Source organism: Trachemys scripta, chromosome 1, assembly GCF_013100865.1.
Source record: "Trachemys scripta elegans isolate TJP31775 chromosome 1, CAS_Tse_1.0, whole genome shotgun sequence".
Classification (NCBI taxonomy): Eukaryota; Metazoa; Chordata; order Testudines; family Emydidae; genus Trachemys; species Trachemys scripta.
In genome coordinates, this window is record NC_048298.1 from 347,087,297 (window position 1) to 347,105,300 (window position 18,004).

Consider the following 18,004-nt stretch of genomic DNA (forward strand, 5'->3'; position numbering starts at 1 on the left):
TTCCTGTGTGACCCCAAGCATGTTAGTAGTGAACTTCCGCACAGGGGGGTTGTGAGACCTTCATCGAAAGGAGGCTCCAGATACGCACAGTGTTGTTAGGATGAAGGCCAGACTCAGGGTCAGCAGAGCAGTGTTTGTCTTTCCCAGAGCTCCTGGGACGGGTTCTTCTGCCTCCCCTTCAAAGAGCCTGCACCTTTTATGGCTAATGGGTCCCACCTGCCAGGTCTGTGTAGCCGTTTATTTTATTGAAGGTTAATTATACTACAGTGGGTTCAGCTCTGGCAGCTACAGTCTCACGTTCAACAGTTCTCTCTCTTTGGTCTGGCTCTAGAGCCCATGGGAACACTTGAAACCATAGGCAAGTAACACAGACGGTCACAAGAACATCTCTTTTAGCCGTTTATTATTAAAGTTACCAACAGAGTTCTAAATGTCACAGCGTTTACACTTCCTAAAGATAAGTAACGACAGACATGCTCACATCCTCCTGGATGGGCTTAGAGTCTGTTGGCCCCTGAGGGACTGATCATCAATATGGGTATGGTTCCTGCTGGAGGTTTCCCATGGGAAGCTCAATTTTTAAGCTCTGGGCACCCTCTTTTATCCTGTGATTCTGTCTATACCTACACTCTGCGCGTGTACCTGGAAGTGTCAACCCTCTCTTTCTATCTGGTCTGTGTCCCCTAGAACCACAAGGGACCCCTATAGGCTGGGCGGAATCTCATTAACATTGATGTACCACCTTTATTTTGTGGTGAAGACACATGTTGGAGACAATATTTGCTGTTACAGCATTTTATCATTTAAATTTAATCTTCCTGCTAAACTTTCACAATATTACCAGCTGGTACCTCTTTTCACATCATCTTTCGGGTTATTTCTCGGTCATTGACTCATGTCAGCATTTCCTGTCTCCAAGGCCTAAAATAGTTGAGCTAAAATCTTGCAGGTCTCAGCCTACAGGTTTTTGCGTTTCAGCTTGTCTGACTTATGTCTAGTACATGGTTCCTCTAAATACTGATCAATCTTGTACTTCTGTAATCCTACAAATGAACTCTAATTAACATACAATGAATCTGTATGATATAAGATGTTGATTAATCATAACCTCACACAATACTTGGATAATAAACTAAAATCATTGGCTACATCTGCCTGGATCTGTCAGGAAGCACAGCTTGTTCCCTTAGACCAGCTGGAGAGAGAGGAGCCCCTTTCCCGCTCCTTGGTAGTTCTGTTCCCAGGTGCCCACCAGCCCTGCCAGGAGCCAGAGCAGAATTCAAACCCCAACCCCTGTGAGCAGCAGCTGGCTGCTTTGACCCACTAGCGTCCCTGAGTCATTCACCAACGGCTGGGGGCTTGCCCTAGGTCAGAGGCGGAGCAGGGTATGTCTGGCCGAGAGGGTCCCCACCACTAGAGAGCCGAGCCTGGGCCCAGACCTTCTAAGGTGTTTAGGTGCCTAGCTCCCACGGAGATCAGTACCTTGTAGGATCTGGGCCTAGAGCACTACACACAGCAACCCATGGAGGGTCCCCCCCAGAAACGGAAACCCCGACTGGCATGGCGAGATCTGAGAGGGCCATTGGGGCAGGGCGGGGAGGCAGCTGGAGCTCCGGGAGGAGCTGTCCTTAATGTGCTGGCTTTCCTCAGGGTCCAGTACTTCTCCGAGATGAACCAGATGAACACACACAACCTGGCGATTGTCTTCGGGCCGACGCTCTTCCAGACGGATGGGAAGGACTACAAGGCGGGGCGCGTGGTGGAGGATCTCATCAGCCGCTATGTGGTCATATTTAGCGTACGTAGCGTTCAGAAGCCCCACTCCCCAAAGCGTCTCCCTCAGCGGACCGAAGGCTTCCAGGCCTAGAGCCCGTACACTCGGCCCCCGGGCACCTATAGAAAACATTGCCTTCTTCGCCCAGCCAGAATGAGCGTTTGCATTGTTGTCCGTTGTAACCTGGCCTCTATCTATTCAAGCTCTTCTGTGGAGCAGTGAGGTCTGGTGGCCAGAACACTAGACAGCAAATCAGGAGACCTGGCTTCTACTGCCAGCTCTGCTACCTTGGGCAAGCTACTTCCCCTCCCTGTGCCTCAGTTTCCCCATCTTACCAATGAGACTAACCTCCTTTGTGAAGTGCTTTGAGATCCACGGATGTTAAGAGCTTGGCATGATTACTGTTACTATGGCCCTTCGCGCCCATTGTTTTACCCTGGGAGCTTCCTCCACAAGGAAGTCTTTTCCTTTGTCGTCTTTCTGATCTCCAGCCTCTCTTTCCACCCGCCACTCAGCACCTGGCTCCGGGCATACGATTCTCAGCAATGCACTAGCCACCAGATCCTATAAAGCACCCTCTGCAGAGAAAGCCCGGCCATTGGGAGAAGGGTGACTTTGGAGAGGACTGGCTGGATTTGGGGGATCCATGAGGGGAAGGTGGCTGTGTCTGAGCCATGCTGGAGAAGTCCAGTTTGCTTGGAGGCAAGTGGAGGGTGGGATTGCGTCTCACAGATCAAGGAGAGACCCTGACGACACAGAGGGTCCGGCTGTACTGCTGTCAGGGGGTGTGAATGCAGCACATACGGACGTACCTGAGTTAGCATGAATAACAATAGCAGTGTAGCCGTGATGGCACGGGCTAGGCACTCGACATCGGAGCGGGTGGGGAGAAGCACCGGAAGCCCTGTGGAGTGCCTTTCCTTGGCCGGTGGAGCTGGGCAGGTGGGTGACTCCGGACCAGCACAGCTCAGTGACGGGCAGGAGGCTAGGGACTGATGGGGGAGGCTCGTGTCCTCCCAGAGCTGGGCCCCACGTGAAGCTGTCCATCTGGCCTTTCTGCTGCCGGGCTGCCGAGGGTTCGATCACTCTGGCCTTCTCTCCTCTCGGCAGGTGGACGAACAAGAGATGAGGAAACAGCAGGACGAGATCACAGCCATCATCAAGATGCGGATAGCCGGCTCGTCCAGTGGAACCCAGGTAGCCGGCCCATCCGCTCGCTGGTGGAGGAGGGGCAGGTCTCACCTGCACACGCTCGCTCGGTTCTCTTCAGAGAGCCACTGGGAAACTAAGATCTCAGGAACTCCGAAGGAGCCAGGCAGACACAGTTAGTCTCCTCCAGCAGCTAACCTGGGAGGGTCGCTCTCCACTTTAGCAGTCTGGTTGTAGAGGCTGCTTCCGGTTCTGACACACATGGTTTCACGGCGCTGTGTGTGCTGGGGCTGCCCATTCGCCCTCCCAAGAGCAAATCCCCCTTTTCTGTTGCTCCCAGAATCCTAGGCGGTAGAAGGGGGCAGCTTGTTAGGTCCCAGCTCGCTCACGCCACTTCCTGTTACCCTTTGGAAGCTGAAATAGAAAACATTTTCGGCTATTTCCCCCTCCCATTCAGCAGCCTCTGGGTCTGTCCTCACATCCCCGGTTAGCCCACCGCTGGACCACCACAAAGCCAGCGAGAAATGCTCCATGTTCCCGCTGATGGCTTCTCGCGGCTCCAGTCACTGCTGCTGCTGACCAGCAGGGGGCGCTCTAGTGGGACCAGGACAAAATTCATTGTTGTGCTGAATTGCTTGAGAATAGGGGGTGGAAACAGGGTCAGCTGCCTTCTGAGCAGTGACCTGATTAAATCACATGACCCACCGATCACATGACCTTCCTTTTGCCCACCTATGGAGTTAAGTGTGTCACAGGTAGGGCGTGGGACCCTTCTCCCCTTAAAGAGCCAGCCACCCTGTGATGGGGGGTTATTCAGCGAATAATGAGGGGGATCTCTGCACCCAGATTAACTCTGGGGTGTGGCAGGCCAGGCCGGGAGGGGATTCACACTCACCAGTGTCGGTGCCCCTCTGTAAACAGGAACCTGCTGGTAAAAGCCCCTTTCTTGTTTCCTTCCAGCAAGCCGGGGACTTCATCTGCACAGTGTATCTGGAGGAGAAGAAGACGGAAGCAGAGCAGCACGTCAAGGTGAGGCAAGGGCAGGGGCGGTGGGAAGGGAAAGAGGCCGTCACTGGGCGTGCCTCGGACAGGCCTTTGCAGAGTCTCCGCCGGAAGCCATGTCATGCGCTGTGCGCCCCGAGGAAGGGGAAGCTGGAGGGATAGGCCGGGCGGTGGCACGCGATGCTCCCTTCACTCTGATCCAAAGGGCTGGGGCATCACAGTGCCGCTTGGGGGACAGTCAGGGTGGCACCGGTGCTCCAGACAGCTGGCGTGAAATGGGGCAACCGATTGCATCCTGACTGCCCTCTGAACCCCAGCGCTGGGCTTGCCCTGGCAAGCGGGTGCGGGAGCTTCCACCTCCACCCCAGGGCGCATGTGACTCTGAGCACGGGGGATCAGGGGATCCTGCTAGGGAAGCTTCGCACATGCCAGTGTGGGGCAGTGCAGAGAGGATTTTCAATCTGGTCCCTTCAACAGCAGAGCTAGCGCCTTCCTCTGACTGCCCTGACAGAAGGCGCAGCCCTGGCAAACAGCTTCCGAGGGCTGCCCGCTAGCCACAGAACGAACGCAAAGGTCCGTGGCTCCTGGTCAGAAGGGCTGGTACCCCACTGGATGCTCGGGCTTGCACTGAGGGGTGGGGGGATCTGGAGACATGACCTGCCATGACGCAGACACAAGAGGCTTCTTTCTTCCTCGCCTCAGATCCCAGCCACCATGACGGCAGAAGAGCTGACCTTCGAGATCTTGGAGCGGAGGAAAATCGATACGAAGGAGAAGGAGTACTGGAGCTGCTTCGAAGTGAATGAGAGGGAGGAAGCAGGTCAGTGTCTGGGCGGGAGAGAGGGTTACTCCGAGAACGGTAACCTGCCAGGTGTAGAGCAGGTGGGGCACTGGGTCCGAGAGCTGGATGGACAATCTGCGACAGCTCTGGCGAGCAGACTAGGGCAGGGCATCGGGACAGTCTTGGCTCTGACATTGTGACCTCGCAAGTCACTTAGATCGAACATAAAGCACTTAGTTCGGAAGGAAAAATCAAACACACATCTACCAAGTGGGGAATAACTGGGCAGGCGGTCGTACTGCTGACAAGGATCTGGGGCTCAGAGTAGATCACAAATGGAACATGAGTCAATAATGTGATGCAGTGGTGAAAAAGGCTAATATCATTCTAGGGTGTATTAACAGGAGTGTCGTATGTAAGACATGGGAGGTAAATGTCCTGCTCTACTCAGCGCTGGTGAGGCCTCAGCAGGAGAACTGTGTCCAGTTCTGGGTGACACACTTTAGGAAGGATGTGGACAAATTGGAAAGAGCCCAGAAGAGAGCAACAAAAATGATCAAACCTGAGCTGAGGAAAGGTTAATGAACTGGTCTGTGCCTCCCCAAACAGCCAGGTGGGGCCCAGCCCCCACCCCCTATCCGACCCCCCCTGCTTCTTGCCCCCGACAGCCTCCCCCAGGACTCCTGCCCCATCCAACCTAGAGGATGGCGTGGACTGCACTCTCAGCAAGTTTGCAGATGACACTAAACTGGGAGGAGTGATAGATACTCTGGAGGGTAGGGATAGGATACAGAGGGACCTAGAAAAATTAGAGGATTGGGCCAAAAGAAACTTGATGAGGTTCAACAAGGACAAGTACAGAGTCCTGCACTTACTGCACTTAGGACGGAAGAATCCCATGCACTGCTACAGACTAGGGACCAAAAGGCTAGGAAGCAGTTCTGCAGAAAAGGACCTAGGGGTTACAGTGGACGAGAAGCTGGATATGAGTCGACAGTGTGCCCTTGTTGCCAAGAAGGCTAACGGCATTTTGGGCTGTATAAGTAGGGGCGTTGCCAGCAGATCGAGGGATGTGATCATTCCCCTCTATTCGACATTGGTGAGGCATCATCTGGAGTACTGTGTCCAGTTTTGGGCCCCACACTACAAGAAGGATGTGGAAAAATTGGAAAGAGTCCAGCAGAGGGCAACAAAAATGATCAGGGGGCTGGAACACATGACTTATAAGGAGAGGCTGAGTGAACTGGGATTGTTTAGTCTCCAGAAGAGAAGAATGAGGGGGGATTTGATAGCTGCTTTCAACTACCTGAAGGGGGGTTCCAAAGAGGATGGATCTAGACTGTTCTCAGTGGTAGCACATGACAGAACAAGGAGTAATGGTCTCAAGTTGCAGTGGGGGAGGTCTAGGTTGGATATTAGGAAAAACTTTTTCACTAGGAAGGTGATGAAGCACTGGGATGCGTTACCTAGGGAGGTGGTGGAATCTCCATCCATAGAGGTTTTTAAGGCCCGGCTTGATAAAGCCCTGGCTGGGATGATTTAGTTGGGAATTGGTCCTGCTTTGAGCAGGGGGTTGGACTAAATGACCTCCTGAGGTCCCTTCCAACCCTGATATTCTATATTCTAACTCCCCCTGTTCCCCGTCGCTCCCCCCCCCAGGACTCCTGCCCCATCCACCCCTCCCTGTCCCCTGACTGCCCCTGGAACCCCCGCCCTTGACTGCCCCCTGTCGCCCCATCCAAGACCCCCTCTCCTTCCTGACTGCTCCCCCGGGACCCCTGCCCCCATTCAACCCCTCTGTTCCCTGCCCTCTGACTGCCCCGCCCCCTATCCGCACCCCCGCCCCCTGACCACCACCCCGAACTCCCCTGCCCTCTATCCAACCCCCCCTGCTTCCTGCCCCCTTACCGCGCTGCCTGGAGCACCGGTGGCTGGCGGCACCCAGAGCACCAGGACAGGCAGCTGCACCACCCAGCTGGAGCCAGCCACGCCACCGTGCAGCACAGAGCACCGGATCAGGCTGGGCTCTGCAGTTGCACTGCCCCAGCAGCTCACAGCACCATCGTCCAGAGCATTGCGCCGGTGGCGGGGCGAGCTGAGGCTGCGGGGGAGGCAGAACAGCGGGGGAGGGGCCAGGGCGAGCCTCCCGGGCCAGGAGTTCAGGGGCCGGGCAGGAGAGTCCCACGGGCCGGATGTGGCCTGCGGGCCGTAGTTTGCCCACCTCTGTGATAAGTCTTCAACTACATGAAGGGCTGTTATAAAGAGGACAATGATCAGTTGTTCCCCATGCCCGCTGAAGGTAATACAGAAGTAATGGGCTTGATCTGCAGCCAGGGAGATTTAGGTTAGGTTTTGGGAAAACCTTTCTAACTCTCAGGGGAGTTAAGCTCTACAATCAGGAGCTTGTGGAATCCCTGTCACTGGTGGGTTTTAAGAACAGGCTGGACAAACGCCTGTCAGGGCTGGTTTATGTTGACTTGGTCCTGCCACAGCGCAAGCGGCTGGACTAAATGACCTTGAGGTCTCTTCCCACCCTCCATTTCTGTGCTTGAATTTGCAGAGGTGCTGCAACCAGGTGCTGGGGGCCAGATCTTTAAAGGTGTTTAGGCACCTACAGATGCAGATAGGCATCAAGCACTTTAAAAAACCCCACTAGGTGCCTCTCAGCATTTTGAAGCTCCTCGATATCTGGCCCTGGGTGTCCAGCTGGGCTCCCCAGCTTTGTGGCACCCAAAATCAATAGCCACTTTGAAGATAGGCCTTTCCCTCGCTGTGCCCTCGGTTTCCTTTAAACAGGGAGGGTTACAACTACTCACCTTTCGAAAGTGCTTTGAGATCCTTGGATGAAAGGCCCCACGTTAATACTAAGTAGCAGCAGAGGGCCGAATCCTGCAAAGAGCTGAGCTCCCAGGAAGTCAGTGGAAGCAGTGGGTGCTCTGCAGCTACTCAGGACCTCTCCGGATTTTGCCTGGCCATGCTGTGAAAATCCCAGCGGCAGTAAAGGCCTTACACGAGCAGTGCTTCCTGACCTCCAGACGGCTGAGCTGCCTTCAGGAAGGGGAAACCGCCTGCACCCATTCGGCTGGGCCATGTGTCATTCAAGGCCCATCCGTCTGCAGTAACACCTCCCCTTTGCCTCCCCGCGGGGCATGGGGTGAGCTCACCTCACGCTGCGGCCGGTGCTGACATACGCTGTTGTTTCTCCTTTAAAGGCTCAGTCTTGCTTCCACTGAAGTCACTGGCAATACGATCAGTGAGGTCAGCGGGGGCAGGATCAGGGCCATGATGGGGAAGTAGCTTGTACAGATTTGAAGGCCAGAAGGGATCATTATGATCCTCTAGCCCTCTTTGGGCACGTCTTCACTTGAGTCTACTCGGGTTCTACCTCGGGGTTTGACCCTGACCACCTCCTGTCTACACACACAGCCGTCTCACCTGAGCTTAGTGGTGCTTTCAGCCCGAGCTAGCGGGTGCACCCTGGGGAATCGGTTAAAACCCAGGTGCGTCTTTCACTTGGCCTAGTAACCTACCCACTTTACAGGGGACACAGGCTAAATCACTGCAGTGCTGATAGTCCTCCAACACCTTCCCACAATTCCCCCCCGTGCCCAGGACAGACAAGTCCTCCCACAATTCCCTGGGAGAGAACCATAGTGTGGCTCAGCGTCTGCAGCACGAAGAACCCGGGATCATTCCCCCGGGTGACACACAAGGGAAGACAGAGTAACGTGGGTGAGGCTTTGCAGGGGGGCTTCTCACCCCCAGGCAGGGCTGCTCCAGGTGCCAAACCCGAGTGAGCTCTGCAGCAAAGACAGCCCTTTTGGCACCCAGCTCTGATCCGTGGCCTTTCATCCGTTGATCTCCAAGCTCCCGACAAAAACAGGAGTATCATTAACCCTGTTTCCCTCTGATGGCAACAGCACCCAGAAGCTGCACTGGCTATGGTCTGCAAGTACCTCTTTTTCTCCTCATCTGCCTTCCCCGTCCCCTCTCCAAGCGGCAGCACAGTGCCAAGGAGCTCTGTCAGAAAGCTGGGCTCTCCACAGCACAGTGGGACAGGAGAACTCGTTAGGAAGGTGACTGTCCCATTCAAAAGCTGTTTGTCAGTTGATTGGACTAGTTAATTCACCCTGCACTATGCTTACTATTGATTTCCCATCAGTAGTATAATGGTGTAGCTCACTCCCTAGTATTTTCTGGTTCCCTGGCTATATTTTTTTACTGTGGCTGATACGTGATTCTGTCAGATCGCACAAGCTAAGCAGGATCTGGTCTGGCCAGTGCGTGTATGGGAGATCCGTAACAAACATTTCGGCGCTGCATGACATGGCACGGATGTTTTCCCTCTGAATCTGTATTGAAGCAGTTACCCAGCGTTGTGCTAGGGGGCGCTATGCTGAAGATGAGTCAGAAAGCTGAGGGACTGAGCTCTGTGGTCATTAAAAGCCCCCAGGCGCTCTTTGCCAGAGAAGATGCATGAGGCCTTGGTGTCCAGCCTGAATCCTCGCATTCTGCTTCCCTAACTCCACCCTGCAGCCTCAGCTAGAAAGGATCTCATTCACTGCCTCTCCGAAGCAGTTGGGTAGTGTTGCTATAGGCTGTTGAACAGTCGCCCACATTCCACCCCAGAGGTGGCTGCATTCTGGTGGTGGGGGAAGAGATGCTCGGGTATAGTTGGTAAAGCACTTGAAGAGGCTCTATACATGTAAAATGATGATCCTCCCCCAAGGGGCGTTCAGTTGGTTCGCAAAGAGTTGAGTTAAAACAGGCAGCTTTGGTCACCGTCAGCATGGTCGCGGCGGGGAGGGGGTAAGCCAGATGGGGGCATTAATACACCTGTTTCTTCTTCCCCGTGCAGAGCGGCCCTTGCACTACTCTGAGAAAGTCCTGCCTATCTTGCACGGCCTGGGGACGGACAGCTACCTGGTGGTGAAGAAGCAGCTGTCCATGGAGAACATGCTTATCTATCTAGGTAGGTGGTTGCAGGGGTGTGTCGGAGACATACCTCAGTGTAGACGGGATCCAGGCCGCTCAGGGTTCTCGCACTTCCTAGTCTTCATTGTCCAAAAGAGAGAGCGAGCTGGCTGGTCCGATCCGCGCGGCACAGAGACACGTGCCCTGTAGAATCCTGCACCCAGATGATCCTGGGTCTGTCTAGGGTTCTGCTCTCTTCCTTTGTCAGTACTGGGTTGTGCTAGGGGGCACTAGGCAGCAAACCCACGGCTGGGGAGTGGGAGGGAGGGGAAAAGGAAAGACCTAAGAGCGTTCGCACGCCAGCCGGTACCAACCAATGGCAGGGAGGAGCTTTTCAACCCAACAGATGGGCTCAATCCAGACCCAATCGAAGCTGATCCTGCGAACAGAGGGCAAAGAGACATGACATCAGCGTCTTTCCCCAGCGCCTGCCCTCCTTCTCACTCACCCTGCAACTCGGACGGGAAGCCCGTTTATTATCAATCCCTGCCCTGGTCAGTTTCTGCACAGATCATTTGCCATGTCTCTGCCCAGCAGGGGCAGTGGGGCTCTCTCCCGCAGCCCTGCCCCCGGACCAGGGGATGGCAAATGTCGCCTGACCCTGCAGCTCCCGTTGGTGGTTCCTCAAAGAAGGAGGAGACTCCTTTGCAGAGAGAGCCTGGGACGCAAGGGAGCAGGGTTAGAAACCCTCAAAGGGAGGCCTGCAGCGCCACAGAGAGAGAGAGAGTTGTTAGGGGGTTTGTTCCTTCACCCCCTCACGTTCCTGGTCCTTCTCGCATGAACAGAGAGCAACAATACCCGAAGTCCAAAGATGCAAACAATTTGATGTTTATTGGGGTGAACTTCCAGCAAGCATGAGTCCAGTTTCCTTCCAGTGTCCCCCTTCCCAGCTCTGACACCACAGAGCCTTGCCTGTGTCCCTGTTCCCATTCCCCCCCCCCCACCTTAGCAAACCATGATTCCAGTTCCCTCACCCCCAGTCCCTGTTCCCATTCCCCACCCCCCGCCTTAGCGAAACATGTTTCCAATTCCCCCACCCCCAGTCCCTGTTCCCATTCCCCCCCACCTTAGCAAAACATGATTCCAATTCCCCCACCCCCAGTCCCTGTTCCCGTTCCCCCCTTACTTCCTGATTGACTGCAGACTATATAGTAAAACTTTGCGTTCTGCTTAGCTATACCTTAACCAATCAGTTTACTGAAATTTAACTAACCAATCCTAACATATTGTAACCTGGTTATTTAGCCAATTATATCCCACCACCTTAATTGGTTTACACCCAACAAAATTAATTATACAGCAGCCAGAAACAATCACAGAACCAGACAGAGATTATACAGACAAACAATAGGGAAATGGAGACTACAGTGATAGAACAATACAGAAATAAGGATTTCACATCCCAGCTATTGATAAGTGAGTTCTTGCCAGACAGGATGCCATCAAACTAACTTTCCTTTTACATCTTCTAGGCTCTTCCCTGTCTCTGGAGGTGACAGGAATATCAGAACAGGATTGTATTCCTAACAGCCCAGTAGCACCTTATTTCCATGTGACTGGTTTGCAATGGGAGGATGTGACCGTTCGCTTCCCAGTTTATGGCTGGCCTCTGCTGCTTAGCCGAAGGCCTTAGCTTAAGAACAGGCCTCAGACTGTCCCAGTACGAGAAGGCCCTTACACAGACAGACAGTGATTTTGATTCTTTCTTTTATACCTCTATAACTAGCTACGTGAGAAGAATACACCTAAATTCTTAAAGTACAGGCCTTTGCAGACAGGCCTGAATATCTATATCCTAACACGAGTGTGTGTGTGTCTGTGTGTCCGCGCCTTTCCTTGAGGCCACCGCTCCCCGTGGAAACCCTCATTTGCCAAGTATGGGACCAGTAGGGCAGGTTCTGGGCTCTCTCGTCTCACCCCACTGCACTATGCATTGTCTGCCAGCTAGAGGCGGGATGGGAATTACCCTCCGGCTGGTGCGGCGTGGGCTGCAGCCATGTGTTTAACCCCTCGCGGTCCGTCTCTGTGCTCTCCCCAGCCAGCAGAGTGAGCGACAGCAAGCACGGCATGATGAAGTTCCGGGAGGAGAGGAACCTGCTGGGGCTTGGGCTGAGCACGGGCTTCCACGACCGGTACTTCATCCTGAACAACAGCTGCCTGAGGCTCTACAAGGAAGTGCGGGTGAGCTGCCTGGGCTGCCACAATCCCCTCCCAGCACATGTCCTTTCCCATGCCTCCTGGCCTGCAGCGCCCCCTACTGACCGAAACCGGCATCCTTTTTTCTGGCTCCACGTCCCCTCTGTCATCCACTCTTTGCCTCTCCTTACCAGTAGCTGTAAGATCTCGCTGTGGGGGGAGGGGGGGGACTCTTCCTCGGGGCGACACGGTGGTCAGTGGCACTCGACTGCAGGCGTTTCAGTTGGTTTTGTTTCCAGTGTTCACAGGCGAGGTATTTCCAGCAGCGATGGGGACGTATCAATGCCTGTGTGCAAGGCACTGGGGAGACCTCATCTGGAATCCCACGTGCCGTTCTGGTCACCCATGGTCAAGAGAGAGGAATGTAAAAGGGAACAGGTGCAGAGAAGAGCTGTGAGGCTGATATGGGGAGTGGAGGGCCTGTCTTAGGGGAGGAGACTGGAAGGGCTTGCCTGGTTTAGCCTAGCAAAATACAGGCTGAGCGGGGATCGGACTGCTCTGTAAATACACCAGGGAGGGAGAAGCGCTATTGAAATGAAAGGATAATGTTGGCACAGGAACAAATGGGGATGAACTGGGCATGAGTAAATGTAGTCTGGAAGTGAGAAGAAGGTTTCTGACCATCCGAGGAGGGAGGTTTTGGAACAGCTGCCCAGTAAGAGCAGTGGCGCCAACAACCCAGGTAGTTTTAAGATGCAGCTTATAAAATTTATGACCGGGATTATATGATAGAGTTGCCTGTGATAGCCGGGACAGGACTCAGTGACCCAGGAGGTCATACCAGTCCTATGTTCCTATGCAGCAAACTGCCTAGTACGTGTGTGCACCACTTCCCTCTACTGGATGGAATCAGAACTGCTTCACTGTGTGTCATGGGTCCTCTACTGCTAGCAGCTAATGGGGAGTCTCCTTTGGCTCAAGTGCAAAGGGCCTGTGCTTTTGGATTCATTATAACAAATGGGAATTTACTTCTCATTCTCAAGTCCCATTTGTAGAAGCAGAGATGAAATGAAGAGTAAGCATCTGTTTAAACTATGCAGTTTCTGTGAAGACAGCACCAAACTCTGTTATAACCACGTTGTCAAACTGTGTTAGCAGTCCAGTAAGGCCTGGGGACTGTGACATGTCACCATAGCGGGGTCACAATAATATGTCGCATTGCTATACGGCTTTTCACATGTTGCAGTCCAAGCGCTGTGATCCCCATTTCAAAGTTGGGGAAACCGAGGCACAGAGTGATGGCGTGACTTGTCCAAAGCCACACGGTGGGTCCCTGGAAGAATCAGGATTAGAACCCCGGTGTCCTGACAACCAGCTCTAGGCTCACTCCACTCGCTGCTTACAACACAGTTTGGTCCTGCCCTTTTAGTCTCTGGGCCTTCCTGCCCAAATATCACACCCTTTGTGGCCAAGTGCCCAAATCCCCAAGCCCCACTGCATGGATCCTTGCAGCTTGCGTGCCCCGCTCCATGGGAAGCGAGACGCAGATCCCCATTGGCTTTACAAGCCTCCTGTTTTGTGGCAGTGGTGGGGCAGAATAGGGGGTTACTCAGAGGATGGCACTTCACCCCCCAAAACACACACACCTCTCCCCAGTCTGTGGCTGATCCCCTGTGTCTGGTTTAACCCCGATCCTTTATTAAACAGAGCTTGAAGCAGCGGATGCCTGCCGTGGAAAACGTGAGTAGAGAAGTGTGCTGTGTGACAGCTGAGCGGGATGATCTGTGGGCTTTGATTTGCTCTCTTGCCTTACAAGGTTGCCCTGGGTCAAACCCAAATTCGGTCACTAAACACATTCAGTGAGACACATGAGCACGTGGTTTTCCTTATCCGAAAAAAATGGATTCACACCATCACAAAGGGAAATCATGGGGAAAAATACGGCAGTATTATGTAACAATGATACAAAACAATAGATCTCCTGCTAGTGCCTTGGGCTGTCCCCGTAGAATACCACCGTGGTTTTTTAGGGTGTGATCCAGCCCCCTCTGAGTTCAATGGTCTCTTGGAAGCGATGGAAATGTCTTGCCTGCTGTGTGTGGACACTCCCCCCCCCCCCCCCCCCGCCCCATGCACACCCCTCCACCCTCAGAGCTGTGTTCCCGAAGACACCCGACATGCACTGTAACTAGCGGCTGTAATGAGAGAGTTCAGGCGTGTGTTGCCATGGCGAGGGAAGTTACACCAGCAACCTTAGGGAACGGGCAAAGACAATGGGCTCCATGAAAATCCCCGAAGCAACAGAGCCTGTGAAAGAGGGGTGACTTATTGCCAAAATGAAATCATGCCTAATCTTCCAAGGGTCAGAGCCAAAGTCAGGGCTCTGATGCTGGTCCAGGCATCTACCCTAGGGCAGGATTCGGCCTGACCCTGTTACCAGTGGCCCTTTCCCCTGTATCTCTGTTACCACAGTATCTGAGCACCTCACAACACCCCTGGGAGGCAGGGCAGGGCTGTTACCCCTCTTGTGCAGGGGGGAAACTGAGGCACAGAGGCCAAATGACTATGCCCAACGTCACATAGGAAGTTTGTGTGTTCAACCTGTCTCCCAAGTCCCAGGTCAGGGCCCTAACACTGCACCATTGAAAGAGGAGGTTTTGACCAGATTTTAACCCCCGGTGATCGAGGGGGCACTACACACTACATGTGGGCATGATTTTGGACCCCGTGTATGGGCAGGGGTGACGGAAATATTAAAGTGCCTGTTCCCCTCAATAATTCTTGACCTTGCCGGGACTGCAAACACTTGTGTAATCCACCCCCAGCGCTCATTTGGCCATCAGGGAAAAGGCATTGTTCCCAAGGTTAACGAGGGAGGTCTAATGGAGTGCATCTGGCTGCAGTGCCGTTCTGTGGTAGCAGACGTTCCCAGACAGGAGGGTGTGAAAGGATGATGACCGGGAGCTAGACAGTTTTTCACCGCTTGCCTGTCCTGGGGCGGGGGGGACTGAGGGGCAGCGGATAACTGTAGAACCATAGAAATTATGGGTGAAACAAGTCTACTATTATGTCATTCCGTGCATTTCCTGTCTAGCGCAGGAATGTTCCCCACAATGTGCTCTTCGGGGCTTTGTCCAGTCCCGTGTCAATGTCCTGTGCGATGGGGCTCCCTTGGGGAAGCTATTCTGCCATCGAGCAGACCTCGCCAATGAGCAGGGGGGGTTCTGGCATTCAGAGATCGGTTCTGTCCCATCACTCCTAGTTACACACACACACACACACACATCAGCCCAAGCAATTCCTCTCCCTTGATCGGACGCTCGCAGGCACTGCTGGGTGACGGGTCAATGCTGATCTTTCCCACGTGTAATCACACCATGACCCAGGGGCACTTTTGTAAGTGGCTCAGTGTGAGACCAATGGTTTTGTAATTACAATTCGCCTTTGCTGTGTGTGCCGCCTGCCTGAGACTTGACTGTGTAAACTGCTCCCTTTGGGGCTTGTACATATGAATATAATCGGCCGTATTCATATGGGGCCTAAGCAGGACCAGCCTGGAGACTGAATTGTGGCCAGCGTATCTCAGAACCAGCCCTACTAAATAGGAACCATGGCCCAAGCTGCCAAGTGCTGGACGGTTCGAGAGCCCAGAGATCAGGTCCGGGAGTTTGGTTTGACAAAATTCAGATCCAACCCCAACCTTCCCCAGAGTGGAACAAAGCAGACATCAGGTATATGTGCATGCCACACAAGTAGCGTTTGTTGTATCGCTGCACTCCTGTGACTCTCGGCATGAGCTGACACGTAGGTAACACGTCTGTAACATACCATTCCACACCTGGAACGCGGTCCCGCCTTCCGCATAGGCCGATCTGCAACTTCGGTTTGAGCCATTCCAGGCCAGCGTGTGTAGGTCTTGATCCAGGCTTGGTGGTGGGTGTTTGTGGACTGAACCAGGGCCAGATGTACGGGAGGACTGGCCTGGAGGTGCAGGCAGTAACTCCATTCGCACGGAGTGAGGAACAGGCGAGTGGGGCCGGCTGGCAGAGGGAGAATGAGTCCGTGGGGTGTGGCTGGGGCCCTTCTCCAGCAGCCAGGGTCACGTCTCTCTGTTCCACCCCACCTCTCACCCCTGCTCCTTCCTCTCAGAGGGGCCCTGACACCACCTGGGAAAACCCACATTGTGCTGCTCTTGCCTGCGTCCTCCACCCCTCTCTCCTTCAGCCTGCGTCCTTAGAGATGTTTATATGGAAACGCGAGGGTTGTGGATTACGGCTCCATCTGCTGCCACTGCCTGGGCCTTGCTGAGGCCCTCGCCTGCTGTTGGACCTCGCGGTCTGTAGGCATTGTGGTGATGTCACAGACAGGTTGGGGGCAGGCCGCAGGCACAGCTGGGCCCGTTCTGTTGGTATGCACATAGCCCCAGCATTGAACACAAGTCTGTGTCTGTGCTCGGGGGATCCCAGCCCCAAGCCCGGCTTCAGGCCCTGGCTTCTGGGGCCCAGACAGAGCAAGAGTGCACATACAGTGGCTTGCGGGGCAGTGTGAACAAGCCCCTAATGCGGGTCAGCCCACCCCCAACCAGCAGTAGGGGTTGCATACACACATCTGAGGACAGGATTTGCTTCAGCAAATCTGTGAGTGGCAGAGCTCCAACCCTACTCTCTGCACAAGACACACACCCCATGCTCTCATTCCTTCCTGGCATTCACCTTTACACTTCAGAACAAAACATAAGGAGCTGCCTCCTGTTCTTTTCTGAGCAAGACCTTGTGTGTCACCCCCACCTCCTCCTCTTTACTCAACCCTTTGATACCCTGAGGCTGGAGCTAATAGGACCCACCTGGTCTGGTTGCTGGGTGAGTCAGGAGAACAGTACTGCACCATCTGCTTGCCCTTGGTGCTCTATTGCAGGCTGGTCTCTAAGAAGGCCTTATATTCATGTCTGTCTGTCCCAGAAGGGTATTTCTGTTGTTGGAGGAAGAAAACCCTTCCTCTTTTTGTGTGTTGCTTTGGCATCATTCAGAGTTCTGCTTCCTGGAGCTGAATTCACCAGAATGGACAGTCCCCTGCAATCATAACTGGAAGGCTGATCCAGATTGTATACGTCCACAGAGGGTTCACTGTCAATGTTGGGATGTTTCTCTCTCTGACTCCCTCTTCTCCTTCTGTCTCCCCAGAGCCACAGACCAGAGAAAGAGTGGCCAGTCAAGAATCTGAAAGTCTACCTGGGAATTAAGAAGAAACTTCGCCCTCCATCCTGGTGAGCAATGGGTTGGAGTCTGAACAGCGGCACTTCTCATGGGTCCTGGTCTCAGTCAGCCCTGCCAACAGGAAGCCATGAGGGCACCATGGCAATGCAATAAGCAAGGTCTAGTAGATAGAGCAGAGGGATGGGGAGCTGGGAGCTCCGGGTTCAACTCCTGGATCAACTCCTGGATCTGCCAGCGAATAGCTGGGTAACCTCGGGAGAGTCACTTTGCCACTCCGTGCCTCAGTTTCCCCATTTGTGAAATAGGGGTACAGCTGACTATGAGATTGCAAGGCTTCATTCATTAATGTTCTGAGCACTGCGCTTGGTGCCTGAACGGGGCCTCTGGGCACGACCTCAATACGGTAATAACCAATTGGAATGGAGCGCTGCTATCGTATCTTCCATCCGGATCCATTCCCGTTATTTATCACTGTACTGCAGTCGGGCCTAGGAACCCCGTTCAGGATCCAGGCGTCATTGCAGTTACTGATAACTGGAGGTGACGGTCATCCTAGGCCAATAGCACTGTCGCCATTTCACAGAAGGGGAAACTGAGGCACAAAGATGGAAAGTGGAATTGCCCAAGGCTGTGCAGTGGCAGAACCAGGAGGGCTGAGCTCCCAGCCCCCCCCTCCCCCCCCGCCGCAGTTCACTTGGTCTCTACTGACCCACAGCACTGTCACGCTAAAGCCAAGCTGCAGCGCTCGGAGCCATCCGCTGCCTGGATAACAGTGCTGTGGTTTCCCTGCTGTGAACAGTGTTCGCGGCTGCACCTTGCCTGTGGAGCAGAGCTGTGTGCCAGGAGGTGGCCAGTAGAGAGTGCGTAAAACCCCTTGGAGGCGCCTTTGCCCCAGGCTGCACAAGACTCCGCTGTCTCGCTGTTGTGCTTTAAGCGCCGAGGTTTGCTGCTCTTCTCTGCTGTTCCCACGGGCAG

At 54.0% G+C, this 18,004-nt stretch overlaps 1 protein-coding gene across 3 annotated transcripts in view; it reads left to right on the top strand.

Annotated features, from left to right (window-relative positions):
* LOC117871398 (arf-GAP with Rho-GAP domain, ANK repeat and PH domain-containing protein 1-like) overlaps nucleotides 1-18,004 on the top strand; it is a 119,991-nt gene that overhangs the window by 89,727 nt on the left and 12,260 nt on the right. For 2 of the 3 annotated variants that reach the window (XM_034759334.1, XM_034759332.1), the window contains exons 22-29: nucleotides 1,651-1,798; nucleotides 2,885-2,971; nucleotides 3,884-3,952; nucleotides 4,628-4,745; nucleotides 9,565-9,678; nucleotides 11,719-11,861; nucleotides 13,524-13,556; nucleotides 16,997-17,079. In XM_034759334.1, coding sequence (XP_034615225.1) covers nucleotides 1,651-1,798; nucleotides 2,885-2,971; nucleotides 3,884-3,952; nucleotides 4,628-4,745; nucleotides 9,565-9,678; nucleotides 11,719-11,861; nucleotides 13,524-13,556; nucleotides 16,997-17,079 — 795 coding nt within the window. The remainder of the gene's footprint in view (nucleotides 1-1,650; nucleotides 1,799-2,884; nucleotides 2,972-3,883; nucleotides 3,953-4,627; nucleotides 4,746-9,564; nucleotides 9,679-11,718; nucleotides 11,862-13,523; nucleotides 13,557-16,996; nucleotides 17,080-18,004) is intronic. The other variant, XM_034759333.1, reaches the window with a different exon arrangement.